Source organism: Nerophis ophidion, linkage group LG03 (assembly GCF_033978795.1).
Source record: "Nerophis ophidion isolate RoL-2023_Sa linkage group LG03, RoL_Noph_v1.0, whole genome shotgun sequence".
NCBI lineage: Eukaryota > Metazoa > Chordata > Actinopteri > Syngnathiformes > Syngnathidae > Nerophis > Nerophis ophidion.
The window spans coordinates 88,622,992-88,636,829 of NC_084613.1; the positions used below are offsets into that span (position 1 = coordinate 88,622,992).

General features: G+C 42.0%; 1 protein-coding gene across 1 annotated transcript in view; it reads right to left on the minus strand.

The window, feature by feature from the left end:
* The window catches only part of akap12a (A kinase (PRKA) anchor protein 12a), a 14,024-nt gene extending 1,466 nt beyond the window's left edge, over positions 1–12,558 (minus strand). The window contains exon 1 of the mRNA XM_061896340.1: positions 29–12,558. Within this exon, the coding sequence (XP_061752324.1) occupies positions 52–12,519 (12,468 nt within the window). The 5' untranslated portion in view covers positions 12,520–12,558 and the 3' untranslated portion in view covers positions 29–51. The remainder of the gene's footprint in view (positions 1–28) is intronic.
* Between the last annotated feature and the right edge of the window lie 1,280 nt (positions 12,559–13,838).

Sequence of the window (13,838 nt, forward strand, 5' to 3'; positions counted from 1 at the left end):
TGTTGGAAGCTAAATGGTAAAAACGTACCTTTTAAGACGGTTGATATAAACTTAATCCCGCTCGATGGCAGCAACGCTTTCGGTATTTTCCAGGGCCACAGCAAAATCTTCCCCGACACTGTCTTGGTTGTCGGGGTTGGGATTGGACAGGTTCTCGGACAGGTTCTCGCACAGGTTCTCGGACACTGAGCACGCTGCTTCTGGATCTTGGAGAGGCTGGTCAGAGAACGAGGAGGCTTCAGCTTTCTCCTGAATGTTGATGCCTTCCTCAGCGTTCATCCATACGTCCTGCTTGTTCTCCTCTGCTTCTTTGATAGAGGCCTCTGGTATTTGGCTGTGTGTGGATGGGGTTTCTTCTACCACTTCTAAAGATTCTGTTGGTTTGGCAGCAGAATTCATCAGGGTTGGAGGATTTTTGGTTTCTGTTGAATCCAATTCTGCGGTCTTGCTCATCTTAACATGAACTTTCTCTTTCTCTTTCTCTTTGTTGATGACAACTGGATCGGTTTCCTGTTCTTGGGGGTGACCTTGTGTCTGTTTCTCGATCTGTGATGGGTTATTTTGCAACACAGTCCGTTCGCTTTCGAGGGCCTGAACATGGTCTTCAGGTAGCTCGGTCTGTTCCTCGCTCGCACCTAAATCTGTTTCGGCTTCTGGTTCCTGAACATGTTCCTCAGGTAGATCGGTATGTTTCTCTCTCTCGCTTAGATCTGTTTGGGCTTTTGGTTCCTTAACATGTTCCTCAAGTAGCTCGGTCTGTGTCCCTCTCTCACTTAGATCTGTTGGGGTTTCTGCTATCAGAATAAGTTTGTGCTGTTCTGTTTGTTTGTGGTGATTAGCTGGATCTGTTTCTGATACAGACTCTTTTAGTTCCGGAATGTATTCTTCAGATAGGTTTGTCTGTTTTTCCTTAACTGCATCTGTGTGGTGTAAATGCTGACCTGCTTCTGGTTCCTGGACATGTTCTTTGGGTAGATCTATTAGTTTGTAGCTCCCTAATGGTTTACATTGAGGTTTTGGTTCTTCCACAAATCCCTGCATTAGATCTGTCTGTTTCCGTATGTCAACTGCATCGGTTTTAAATAACTGCGCCTTCGTTTCTGGTTTTTCAACATGTTCATTTAGTACTTCTGTCTTTTTCTGGCTCAAAACAGGACTTTCTTTGGATATGGACTCGCCTGTTTCTGGTGCCTCAACATGTTTTTCTGTTAGCACTTTTTTGTTTGAACTCTCATATGGATCTGTTTCAGATTGTGGCTTGTCTAGTTCTGCTTCCTGAACTTGTTCTTTGGTTAGTTCAGTCTGATTTTGGATCTCAACTTTGTCCCTTTGGCATAACAGCTCTTTCTGTCCTTCATTTAGCTCTGCCTGTCCCCGGTTCTGTGCTGTATTTGTTGAAGATACTGGCTCCTCTGCTTCTTTTTGCTGAACTTTTTCGGTTAGTTCTGTCGCTTTCGGAATTTGAACTGAATCTGTTTCAGATAAGTACTCCTTTGCTCCCGGTTGGATATAGTCTTCTCTCAGCGGTTTGTTTTTGTGGCTCTCAACGCTATCTGTTTTGGGTAGCCCTTCTGCTTTTGGTTCCTGAACACATTCCTCGGGTAATTCTGTCATTCTGTGACTCTCAATTGGATCTGTTTGGGACAAGTTGTCCTCCACTTCCTGTATTTGGACAAGTCCCTGCGGTAGATCTGTCAGTTTCTGTTTATCAACTGCGTCTGTTTCAGATGGGTACTCTTCTGTTTCTGGTTTCTCAACATGTACTTCAGGTAGTTCTGTCTGTTTCTGCCTCGCAATTGGACTTTCTTTGGCTATGGTCTTGTCTGCTTCGGGTTTCTCAACAACTTCCTCTGTTAGGTCTTTCATTGTGTGGCTCTCAAATTGATCTGTTTTAGATAAAGGCTCGTTTGGTTCTGGTTTTGGAACATGTTTTTTGGTTGCCTTTGCCTGTTTCTGGCTTTCTGCTATATTTGTTTTAAATAAAGGCTCCTCTGATTGTTTTTCCTGGGCATGTTTTTTGGTTACTTTGGTTTCTTTCTGGATTTGATCTCGATCTGTTTTAGGTAAGTACTGGTTTGCTTCTATTTGAATATTTTTGTTTGTTAGCGCTTTATTTTTGCTTCCAACTGTATTTAGTTCGGATAGGGGCCCTTTTGGTTCTGGTTGCTGAACAAATTCCTCAGCTAGCTCGGTCTGTGTTTCCTTGTCAAGTAGATGTGTTTGATGTTGTGGTTCCTGAAGAAGCTCTGGCTGTTGCTTTGTCTGTTTGTGACTGTCGACTAAATCGGTTTTGGATACAGGCTCTTCCAGTTCCAAAATATGATGTTTAGGTATCCCCATCTGTTTCTCTGTCTTAACTGTATCCGGTTGGGGAAAGGGCTCATCTGTTTCTGGTTCCTGAACAGGTTCTTCAGGTAAGTTTATCCACCTGTGGCTCTCAATTTGATCTGTTTGGGATAAGGATTCCTTTGCTTTTTGTTCCTGATCAAGTCCCTGCTCTGTCGGTTTCCGGTAGTTAACTGTATCGGTTTTGGATAAGAATCTCTCTGCTTCTAGTTTCTCAACATTTTCTTTAGGCAATTCTGTCGTTTTCTGATTTGCAACTGAACTTTCATTGGATATGGACTTGTCTTCAACATGTTTCACTTTATTTTTGTGGCTCTCAAATGGATCTGTTTTTGACAAGGGCTCATACTGTTCTGGTTCCTGAATATGTTCTTCGGTTCGCTCTGTCTGTTTATGGCTCTCTGCTGTATTTGTTTGGGATAAATGCTGCTCTGTTCCTCGTTCCTTAAAATGTTCTTCAGTAACATCTGTTTGTCGGTTGCTTTCAATTGGCTCTGTTTCAGATATTGGCTTGTCAAGTTCTGGATCCTGAACATGTTTTTTAGGTAGCTTGGTCTGTTTTTCCTTCTCAACTAGATCTGTTTGAGGTTCTTGCTCCTGAACAGGCTCCTGTGGTTGCTCTTTTTGTTTGTTGCTGTCAACTGGATTTGTTTTGACTACAGTCTCTTCTAGCTTCAGGATATGTTCTTTATGCACCTCTATTTGTTTTTCCCTCTTAACTGCATCTTTTTGGGATAAAGGCTCATCTGGTTCTGGTTCCTGAACATGTTCATTGGGTAGCTTGGTCTGTTTCTCTTGCTCAACTTGTTCTGTTTGTGCTTTTGGTTCCTGAACATGTTCCTGCTGTTGTGCTGTCTGTTTTTGGCTGTCTATTAGATTTGTTTCAGATATAGGCTCTTCTAGTTTCAGAACATGTTCTTGAAGTACCTCTACCTTTTTCTTTCTCTTTAATGCATATGTTTGGTTTAAAGGTTTTTCTGCTTCTCGTTCCTCAGTATGTGCTTTCGCTAGTTCTGACTCTTTTTGGATTTGAACTGGATCCATTCCGGTTAAGTATTTGTTTGTTTTTAGTTTAACATGTTCTTTTGTTAGCACTGTATTTTTGTGGCTTTCGACTGTATTGGTTTCGGATGGGGGCCCTTCTGGGTCCTGTGCCTGAAAATGCCCCTCTGTTATCTCTGTCGGTTGGTGAGTCTCAGCTGTTCTTTGGTAAATGAACTCTTCCATTTCTGTTGTTTGATTATGTTCCTCTGTTCTTGCTGACAGTTTCTGGCTGTCCACAGGCTCTCTCCAGGACAATGACTTTTCAGTTTCTTTGACCTGAATAAGTTCCTCAGGTTGTTCTGCCTGTTGATGGATGTATATAGAATCTGTTTGCGTTATGGTCTCATCGGCTTCTAGTTCTTGAACATGTTTTTCAGTTATTGTTATGTGTTTTTGGGTGTCTGCTACGACTGTTTTCGATAAGGACTCTTCTGCTTTTAGTTCTTGAATATGTTCCTCTGTTACATCTCGCTCTGTGTGTTGGTTGCTCTCAATCGTCTCTTGGTAAATGGACTCCTCTGGATCTGTTGCGTGATCATGTTCCTCTGCTTTCACTGACAAGTTCTGGTTCTCAGCTAGCTCTGTCTGGGATAAGGACTCTTCTACTTCTTGGGGATGAATTGGTTCCACGAGTTTCTCTGCCTGTTGATGAATATTGGCAGCATCTCTTTGTGATTCAATCTGTTCTGCTTCTTGTACCTGAAGATGTTCTTCAGTTAGTGAGGTCTGTCTGTGTGTGTCTTCTGGGTGTTTTGTGGATAAGGACTCTTGGGTTCTTGAGGTCTGAATACCTTCCCCTTTAATAACTGCCTGCTGGAGAATATTTACAGAATTTGTGTGTGATATGGTCTTTTTGGCTTCTGATACCTGAACATGTTCTTCAGTTTGCCCAGTATCCTTGTGTCTTAGGAATAAGTGCTCCTCCAGTTCTTGGGCCTTAACAACTTCCTCAGTAAACTCTGTCCATTTCGTATCTATTTGGGTGAAGGACTTCTCTGCAATTACTGTCTGAACGTCTTCCGTAGGTAGTTTTGTTTGTGTGGGGCCCGCGTTTGTTTTCTGCTGAGTTCCTGAAGTTGGACTGCCAACCTCAGTTACCTCGGTAACCGTTTGACTTTCTGACAAGCAGTCTTCTGCCACACGGGCCTGAAGACTTTCTGTTTGAAATAATGATCCTTCTGCTGGCTCTTTTGTATCCATTACAATTATAGGCTCTTTTGTTTCTAGTGCCACAACACTAATCTCAGTTATCTTTGTCTGTTGGGGGTTATCATCTATATCTACTAGGGCCTGTTTAACATCCTTGTTTACCTCTTTCTGGCTATCAACTGTATTGATTTTAGTTAAATACTCTTTTGCTTTCAGTGACTGAACATCATCATTGGTTACTTCAGTCTCTTTCTGGCCATCAACTAGATTTATCTGGGGCAGGGGTTCTTCCGCTACATATGCCTTAGCACTTTCATCAGTTGCTTCTATATCTTTATCATCACAAATGGTATCTATTTGGCATGAAGGCTCTTCTGCAACTTTGGCCTGAACCACTTTCTCAGTTATTGGTGTCACTTTTTGGCTATGAACTTTATTTATTTGGGAAAATGGTTCTTCCTCCACTGGGGCTTGAAAACCTTTAGTCACTTCTGTCTCTTCACAACTAACAACTAGGTCTATTTGGCATAAGGACTCTTCCACTACCAGTGTATCAGAACCTTCTTTGGTTGGCTCTGTGTCTTTCTGCCTATGAGCTCTGTGTGTTTGGGATAAAGTTTCCTCATTTAGCATTGTTTTTTCATCTACTTCCAATGCCTGGGCGTCCCCATCTTGAGCCACAACTTGTTGTTCTTCCTCCTTTGTCTCTACTGTACTTGGTATGGAAGTTTGTGCTTTGTTCTGCTCTTTCAATAAAATAGGTTGTGGTACTGCGGGGTCAGTGGGTGGTATTGTTTGTCTTCGGATAGTTTCTGTTCCAGAAGTGTTCATATCATAGTCATTCACAAGGACTAATACTTCACTTTTTCCCACAACATCTTTGTTTTTTCCCTCTTGAAACATTAAGAGATCTACACTTTGTTGGACATCTTTTTGATGAGACTCTTGTGTCAGATTCTCACTTTGACAAGCAGGCCCCTCATCTGGCTCTTTTTTAAAAACGTTTTCCCTCAAGTTGTCATTAACAGATTCTGGCAATGTTCTGGTTTGGGTCCTCTTCATGTGTTGAACAACCCTTTGCAGCGTTACCGCCTTTTTCTCATTAGATACTTCCGTAACTTCAAAAGATGCGGAAACATTTTCAACTCTATCAATATTTCTGTGACACACAGCCATGACTGGTTTGTCTTCTTTTACTGCGACCTCTACCGTTGAATCGACGATTCTCTTGCCTGATGTGACGCCAACGTCCACTACTTGCACTTGCATTCTGTGGTCGTCCTCGATCACGTGCAAAGCCGTGACCTCATTGCTCCTCTGTGCAGTCTCTGTAATGTTGTCTTTCCTTAGCTGGGTTTCAGTCACAGCTGTTTCCTCTGGCTGGTTTGTCAATGAGCTTATGAAGGGTTCGTCTATAAAAGATGTTTTTTCAACCAAAGCTGCGAGTGAAGATGAGACCTCTTTTAGGTGAGCATCAGTTCTCATCTCTACATCTCTAAGATCACCTTTTTCTTCTGTAAGTGTAGATCCCATATCGCTTAGGCCCACCTCAAGATCTCCACAAGATGCTGCATTTTCTTTATAAATGACCTGTTCAAGTATCTGAGCACAATTTATTTCTACTTTGTCTATAGATACATGTTCAGCTGCAAATGTGTCTAACTCCTCTGTGATTTCTGGTGTGTAAAATTCTTCATTTTCCTCGGATTCAAAGCCTTCTGAAATAAATTCAATTGATAATGCATATACTGCTTCCTGATCTTGGTCCTGTGGTGTGGCATTCATTTCTGTTAGTGGAATAATCCCTTCAACTGAAACAGTTTCTTCTTCAGTGATTCCTCCTGCAATGTCTTCTTTTCCGACAGTTTGTTCTTGTTTAAGTTCAGTTTTGGCTACGTCCACTGATTCACTATCTGGTTCAACATTGACAGTCGGAGGCACCTTGTCTTTTTCTTTTGGTCCTTCCATCTTCGTTTTTTCTGCAAAGATGGCTTCTTCTCTAGTATGAAATAAGTGGGTATGAATCTCTGAATTTCTCTCTGTTGATAATGCTTCTGCTTCTATCTTTATCACAATTTCATCTGTGCTTTGTACTAATTCTATTGTTTCCTGTGGTTTAGCTGGGGCTGCATCCACATTCTTCATGTCTTGCTTTATAGTCTCAACATTGACCTCAGTCAGAGACACACTTCTGTCTTGGACTTGACATTTTACAGGATTTTCTGTAAGCCTACATTCTGATATTTCTTCAGCTTGAACTAATTGGACATCATCTTCATTCACTTCAATTTGTTCCACGTCTTTGATGAGTTCACTTTGGAATTCATCATCCTGTGCCTTATGACCTTTTTCTTCTGGAACAGCTTTAGTTTCAGGCAGAGGAACAGTTTCCATTTTGAGTTGTTCAACTAAACATTCTTCTGCAATAATTTCTTCTGATAACACTTTGTGGTGAATGGCTTGGTCGTCAACTTCACCAGATTCCAATCGGCTTTTCTGTGCTGCTTTCAATACCTTTTGTTCCTGGTTAAATTCAAATTCAAGTGCAGCTGTTACTTTGGTGTTTTTGTCTTCTTGCGCCTCGTTGTTTTCAGCTAGCGACCTGATGTCCTCATTAAAGTGTCCTCTTGCTTTTTCGTCTGAATATATGTTTTTAGATTCTACTTCTGAGGTACTTGCTTGACTGTTTTTGTCATCTGATTCCAACTTTGTGGCTTCCCCATCTTTAGGTACCTCTATCTCTTGAGAAAATTCATTTTTAGATACATCCACTGCTTCCTGGTCTTCTTGTTGGACAATCATTTCTTTCACTGGCTCTGTCTCTTCCACTGCAACAGTTCCTTCTTCAGAAATGCTTTCTGTTGCTTCTTGTTCCTTATTTGTATCAACTTTTTCTTGTGTAATTTCAGTTTTGGCTACTCCCTCTGATTTCTGGCCTTCATTTTCTGGTTCAACATCGACAGTTGGAAGCACCTCAGATATGTCTTTGGGATATTCCGTCTTTGTTTCTTCTGCAAAGATGGCTTCTTCTTTAGTATCAAATAAGTGGACATTGACTTTATATGATTCTCTCTGTGTTGATAATGTTTCAGCTTCTATCTTTTTCACAATTTCATCTGTGCTTTGTACTAATTCTATTGTTTCCTGTGGTTTAGCTGGGGCTGCATCCACATTCTTCATGTCTTGCTTTATAGTCTCAACATTGGCCTCAGTCAGAGACAAAGTTCTGTGTTGGACTTGACATGTCACAGGTTTTTCTGTAAACCTACATTCTGATATTTCTTCAGCTTTAATTAATTGGACATCATCTTCATTCACTTCAATTTGTTCCACGTCTTTGATGAGTTCACTTTGGAATTCATCATCCTGTGCCTTATGACCTTTTTCTTCTGGAACAGCTTTAGTTTCAGGCAGAGGAACAGTTTCCATTTTGAGTTGTTCAACCAAACATTCTTCTGCAATAATTTCTTCTGATAATACTTTGTGGTGAATGGCTTGGTCGTCAACTTCACCAGATTCCAATTGGCTTTTCTGTACTGCTTCCCATACATTTTGTTCCAGGGTAAATTCAAATTCAGGTGCAGCTGTTACTTTGGTGTTTTTGTCTCCTCGCTCCTCGTTTTCAGCTAGCGACCTGATGTCCTCATTAAAGTCTTCTCTTGCTTTTTCTTCTGAAAATATGTTTTTGGAAGCTGCTTCTGATGTACTTGCTTGAATGTTTGTGTCATCTGATTCCAACTTTGTTGCTTCCCCATCTTTAGGTACCTCTATTTCTTGACAAATTTCATTTTTAGATACATCCACTGCTTCCTGGTCTTCTTGTTCGACATTCATTTCTGTCACTGGCTCGGTCTCCTCCACTGGATCAGTTCCTTCTTCAGTAATGCCTTCTGTTGCTTCTTGTTCCTTGTTTGTATCAACTTTTTCTTGTGCAATTTCAGTTTTGGCTACTCCCTCTGATTTCTGCCCTTCGTTTTCTGGTTCAACATCGACGGTTGGAGGCACCTCAGATTTGTCTTTGGGATATTCCGTCTTTGTTTCTTCTGAAAAGATGGCTTCTTCTTTAGTATCAAATAAGTGGACATTGACTTTATATGATTCTCTCTGTGTTGATAATGATTCAGCTTCTATCTTTTTCATAATTTCATCTGTGCTTTGTACTAATTCTAGTGATTCCTGTTGTTTAGCTGTGGCTGCATCCACATTCTTCATGTCTTGCTTTATAGTCTCAACATTGACCTCAGTCAGAGACACACTTCTGTCTTGGACTTGACATTTCACAGGTTTTTCTGTAAGCCTACATTCTGATATTTCTTCAGCTTTAACTAATTGGACATCATCTTCATTCACTTGAACTTGTTCCACGTCTTTGATGAGTTCACTTTGGAATTCATCATCCTGTGCCTTATGACCTTTTTCTTCTTGAACAGCTTTAGTTTCAGGCAGAGGAACAGTTTCCATTTTGAGTTGTTCAGCTAAACATTCTTCTGCAATAATTTCTTCTGATAACACTTTGTGGTGAATGGCTTGGTCGTCAACTTCACCAGATTCCAATTGGCTTTTCTGTGCTGCTTTCAATACCTTTTGTTCCTGGTTGAATTCAAATTCAAGTGCAGCTGTTACTTTGGTGTTTTTGTCTTCCTGCGCCTCGTTGTTTTCAGCTAGCGACCTGATGTCCTCATTAAAGTGTCCTCTTGCTTTTTCGTCTGAAAATATGTTTTTAGATTCTACTTCTGATTTACTTGCTTGGGTGTTTGTGTCATCTGATTCCAACTTTGTTACTTCCCCATCTTCTGGTACCTCTATTTCTTGACAAATTTCATTTTTGGATGCATCCACTGCTTCCTGGTCTTCTTGTTTGACAATCATTTCTGTCACTGGCACAGTCGCCTCAACTGGAACAGTTCTTTTATCAGTAATGCCTTCTGTTGTTCTTTGTTCTTTTTTTGTAGCGGCTTTTTCAGTTTCAATTACCGTTCTGACTGCACCCACTAATTTCTGGCCTTCATTTTCTGGTTCAACAGCAATTGGAGGTACCTTGGATTTGGGATATTCCGTCTTTGTTACTTCTGCAAAGATGTCTTCTTCTTTGTTGAGGTTTTCTCTCACTTTTTCTTTTGGAAATATTGTTTTTGATGTTTCTTTTGATTTAATTGCTTGGATGCTTGTGTCATCTAATTCCAACTCTTTTGCTTCCAAATCTTCTGTTATCTTTATCTCATGACTAATTTCTTTTTTAGATGCATATACTGATTCCTCTGCATCGTCTTTGTTTTCTGGCTCAGCACAAACCTCAGGCAGAGGCACAGTTGCCTTTTCCAATTTAATCGTAACTGGAATTATATAATCTCCTACTGGTTCAACAATACATTTCTCTAAAACTTCACTTTTGGCAGCAGAATCCAAGACAACTTTAGGTAAAATGTCTTTTGGTGGCTTTGGTTCCTCTGTGAATGCTCCTGGAAGGTCATCTGATTTTCCTTTGACTTCATCTGCTGGAAAATCTTCCAGCATAACTTTCTTTTCAACTTGCTGAACACTTTTTTCGTTCTGTTTTCTTTTTTTTTGCCAGTCCCCTTCCAACACATGAGGATGATCCTTAACTGGTAGTTTGTCAATAGTGTCAAGTAAAGTTTGCACATCCCGGTCAGCTGCTCCAAATTTGCTTTCAGCCGCCCCCGTGATCTTTTCTTTACTATTAGACAACAGCTCCAGCAATCCTTTGACGTCAATCGGACAGGCCACATAATCGTGGACCTTATCAAAACTGTAGAGTTTGTTTGTAGTGTTTGCCGGCTGGGACAGGTCAGCTTCTTTCACGTCATTTATTGTCATTTCCACGGTGTCAAGCACTTTATTTGGAATCTGAGGTGGACTTTCAATTGAGCAAGCTTCTATGACTTTAGATATATTTGCCATTTCTGGAGTTTCATCTTTTTCATTGGTGGTGGCAACATCAGATTTGTTGCCTTCCAGGGGTTTCAGCTCCTCTTGGGCAAATGTTTCAAGTATTTGATCAGAGGCAGAGCTATTAATCAATGGCTCTATCTCTGGCATTGTGAAGATAGTTTCAACAAACTGCTGCATAAGTCTCTCTGTTTCTTTGACTTCTGGTTCAGCAGGGACTGGTGTAGTGTTGCCTGATGTTTTTAAAGGCTCTGATATATGGGAGTTTGCAGAGATCATCTCGCTGTCATTGGCGAGGGTAGAATCAGCAGACAGAGGTGCAGTAATGGCCTCAGACATCAGATCTTGGGTAGCAGATTCTGGTGTGGCCATGGTCTGAGTCATTTCGCTTTCCTCTGTAATATCACTGAGTTGGTTGCTAATGAACTCCGCAAGGTCTTCATTTGTACGTGCCTCGTTGTCTAAGTATTGTTGGACTGTGGTGTCTACACTCTGTAGGTCATCTAACGGTTGATTTACTTCTGTGACCTGTTCAAGGATTTTTTGGTCAGGTTCATTTGATACTTTCCTTTCTACATTTGTCTCTTTTGCTTCAACATTCATTTCAACAGCATCAAATTCAGACAGTGGAACAATGGCAGGTATTTCTGATTCATCTGGACTTAGGTTTTGATCAGGTTCGCGGGGAGATGCTACCTGGTCTTTCTTTGTGACAGACTTTCTCTTTTTCCGGCCTGGGAAAATCTTTGATGAAAACGAGGAGTCTTCATGAATCATGTCACTTTCACTTACCCCTTCACGCTTGGCCTTCCTTTTTGGGCTTAGCAGGCTTTTAAAGGTGTTCCATGGAGATTCTCCATCAACCTCCACGGGGCTTCCAGATTGTTTGGAGGAAGAGGCTAGAATCTCACTATTGTCTTTACTAATTTCTGTTTCTTCCACACCATTTTTTAATCTATAAATATGATCAGCATGTGGTGTTTCATGATCAGAGTCTGAAGGTCCATTACTTCTCCTACTTCCAGAACCACAAAGAATAGAATCCCAGGAAACAACGGAATCTCTGCGCTTCTTGCTGTCTTCCATGCTGCGTTTTAGTATCTCCTCTTCCCTTGATATCATAATTTCTGTGTCCTTCTCCTCCAAGAAGGACCTGTTTAAACGCTTCTTTGGCGATAAGACTTTAATAAATGTGGCCCATGCGGTCTTATCCTCCTCTACAGTCACCTCTGCTGTATTATCCTTTTGCGGATCAATGGTCAAATTCCTTGTGGACCCAAGCTGGTCTGACTCACCGGTGGGTTCTAGTTGACATCCTCCTGGCAGTTCCACGTCAATTGGTTTTCTGGGTAGTTTAATCAAATTGGATTTTAGCAGGAGCCTTTTCCGAGAACTGGCTTGAATATTCTCTGTCTCTTGAGACATTTTAGATTCGGTGACTGGATGTCTTGATGGAATTTCTTCTTGGCCATCTTTGGCAGGATCAGTGCATGGATTCATCTCATTAGTTTCATCTTGCCGGTCTGGTGCAGTTCCTTCTGCGTCCTGTTGAACCAGCTCTCTTGTAATGATTTCGTCTTCCTCCAACTGTCTCTTTTTCCATTTTACGGCAAAGATTCCTGTTGTGAAAAACCTTTTAACGGGCGACATAGTCACGTCCTCTTCGGAGCTAGATGCTGGATCATGTTCAGACGTGGTCTCTATGTGTGTCCATTCTTCATGTATGTCAGGTTTTTGTGTCTGGGTGTCCTGCTGGACCTTCTCTCTTGTTTCTCCTTGTGTTGGACACATTGATTCACTTTCTAGTGTCATAGTCTGCTCAGTTATCGCGCTATCAACAACACTCTCGACCGGAACTTCCTCCGTGTCAGCCTCAGGTACATGGCCCATCTCGTCGTCGTCACTCGAGCCTTGCTTCAATTTGAACTTTAAACCAAATTTATTGAGCAATTTCTTAAAGCTCTCATTGAGGTCATCGTGTTTTTCTACCATTTGACTGTCCACTAAGGACACTTCCTGGTCAGCTGCTTTGCTCGTTTCCTTCATTGTGATATTTTTTAGCTGTGTCTCCATCTCTTCAGGGGGCTTTTCCGGATCTTCCTCTGCTTGAAAAAGAACGGCCGATAGAAACTTGCATTAGATAACATGATTTAGTGATGTTATTACAGGTGCGTTACCAGTAGTGGACAGGTGTAGTACCTTGTGAAGTGACATCATCCTCACAGAGACAGTGGACTTCCACTGAAGGACCGTCTGATTTACCATCGGTGATAAGCTGCAATAAAAATCCAAAATGTGATTAGAAAATTTAAGACAATAAAAAATACCTTGTATTGTTACTAAATCAAGTATCCATCCATCTTCTTCTGCTAATCCGAGGTGGGGTCGTGGGAGCAGCAGCCTAAGCAGGGAAGCCCAGACTTCCCTCTCCCCAGCCACTCCGTCCAGCTCTTCCTGGGAGATCCCGAGGCGTTCCCAGGCTAGCCGGGAGACATAGTCCTCTCAACGTGTCCTGAGTCTTCCCTGTGGCCTCCTACCGGTCGGACGTGACCCAAACACCTCCCTAGGGAGGCGTTCGGGTGGCATCCTGACCAGATGCTCGAACCACCTCATCTGGCTCCTCTCCATGTGGAGGAACAGCGGCTTTACTTTGAGTTCCTCCCGGATGGCAGAGCTTCTCACCCTATCTCTAAGGGAGAGAACCGCCACTTGGTGGAGGAAACTCATTTGGGCCGCTTGTACCCGTAATCTTATCCTTTCGGTCATGACCCAAAGCTCATGACCATAGGTGAGGATGGGAACGTACGTCGACCGGTAAATTGAGAGCTTTGCCTTCCGGCTCAGCTCCTTCTTCACCACAACGGATCGATACAGCGTCTGCATTACTGAAGACGCCGCACTGATCCGCCTGTCGATTTCACGATCCACTTTTCCCTAACTCATGAGCAAGACTCCTAGGTACTTGAACTTCTCCAGTTGGGGCAAGGTCTCCTCCCCAGTGGATGGCACTCCACCCTTTTCCGGGCGAGAACCATGGACTTGGACTTGGAGGTGCTGATTCTCATCCCAAATCAAGTATTTTTTTCAAAATATGAAACATCTAACTGGATTTTAAAACTTGATGTTGGGGGCCGGCAACGGCATGGCGCGGTTGGGAGAGTGGCCGTGCCAGCAACCGGAGGGTTTCTGGTTCAAACCCCACCTTCTACCAACCTCGCCACATCCATTGTGTCCTTAAGCAAGACACTGGGTGGTGGTTAGGGCCTTGCATGGCAGCTCCCTCCATCAGTGGGTGAATGTGGAAATAGTGTCTTTGAGTACCTTAAAGGTAGAAAAGCTCAATACAAGAATAGTTATGTTTTACATGTCGAGTTTGTGGTTTTACCCAAGCA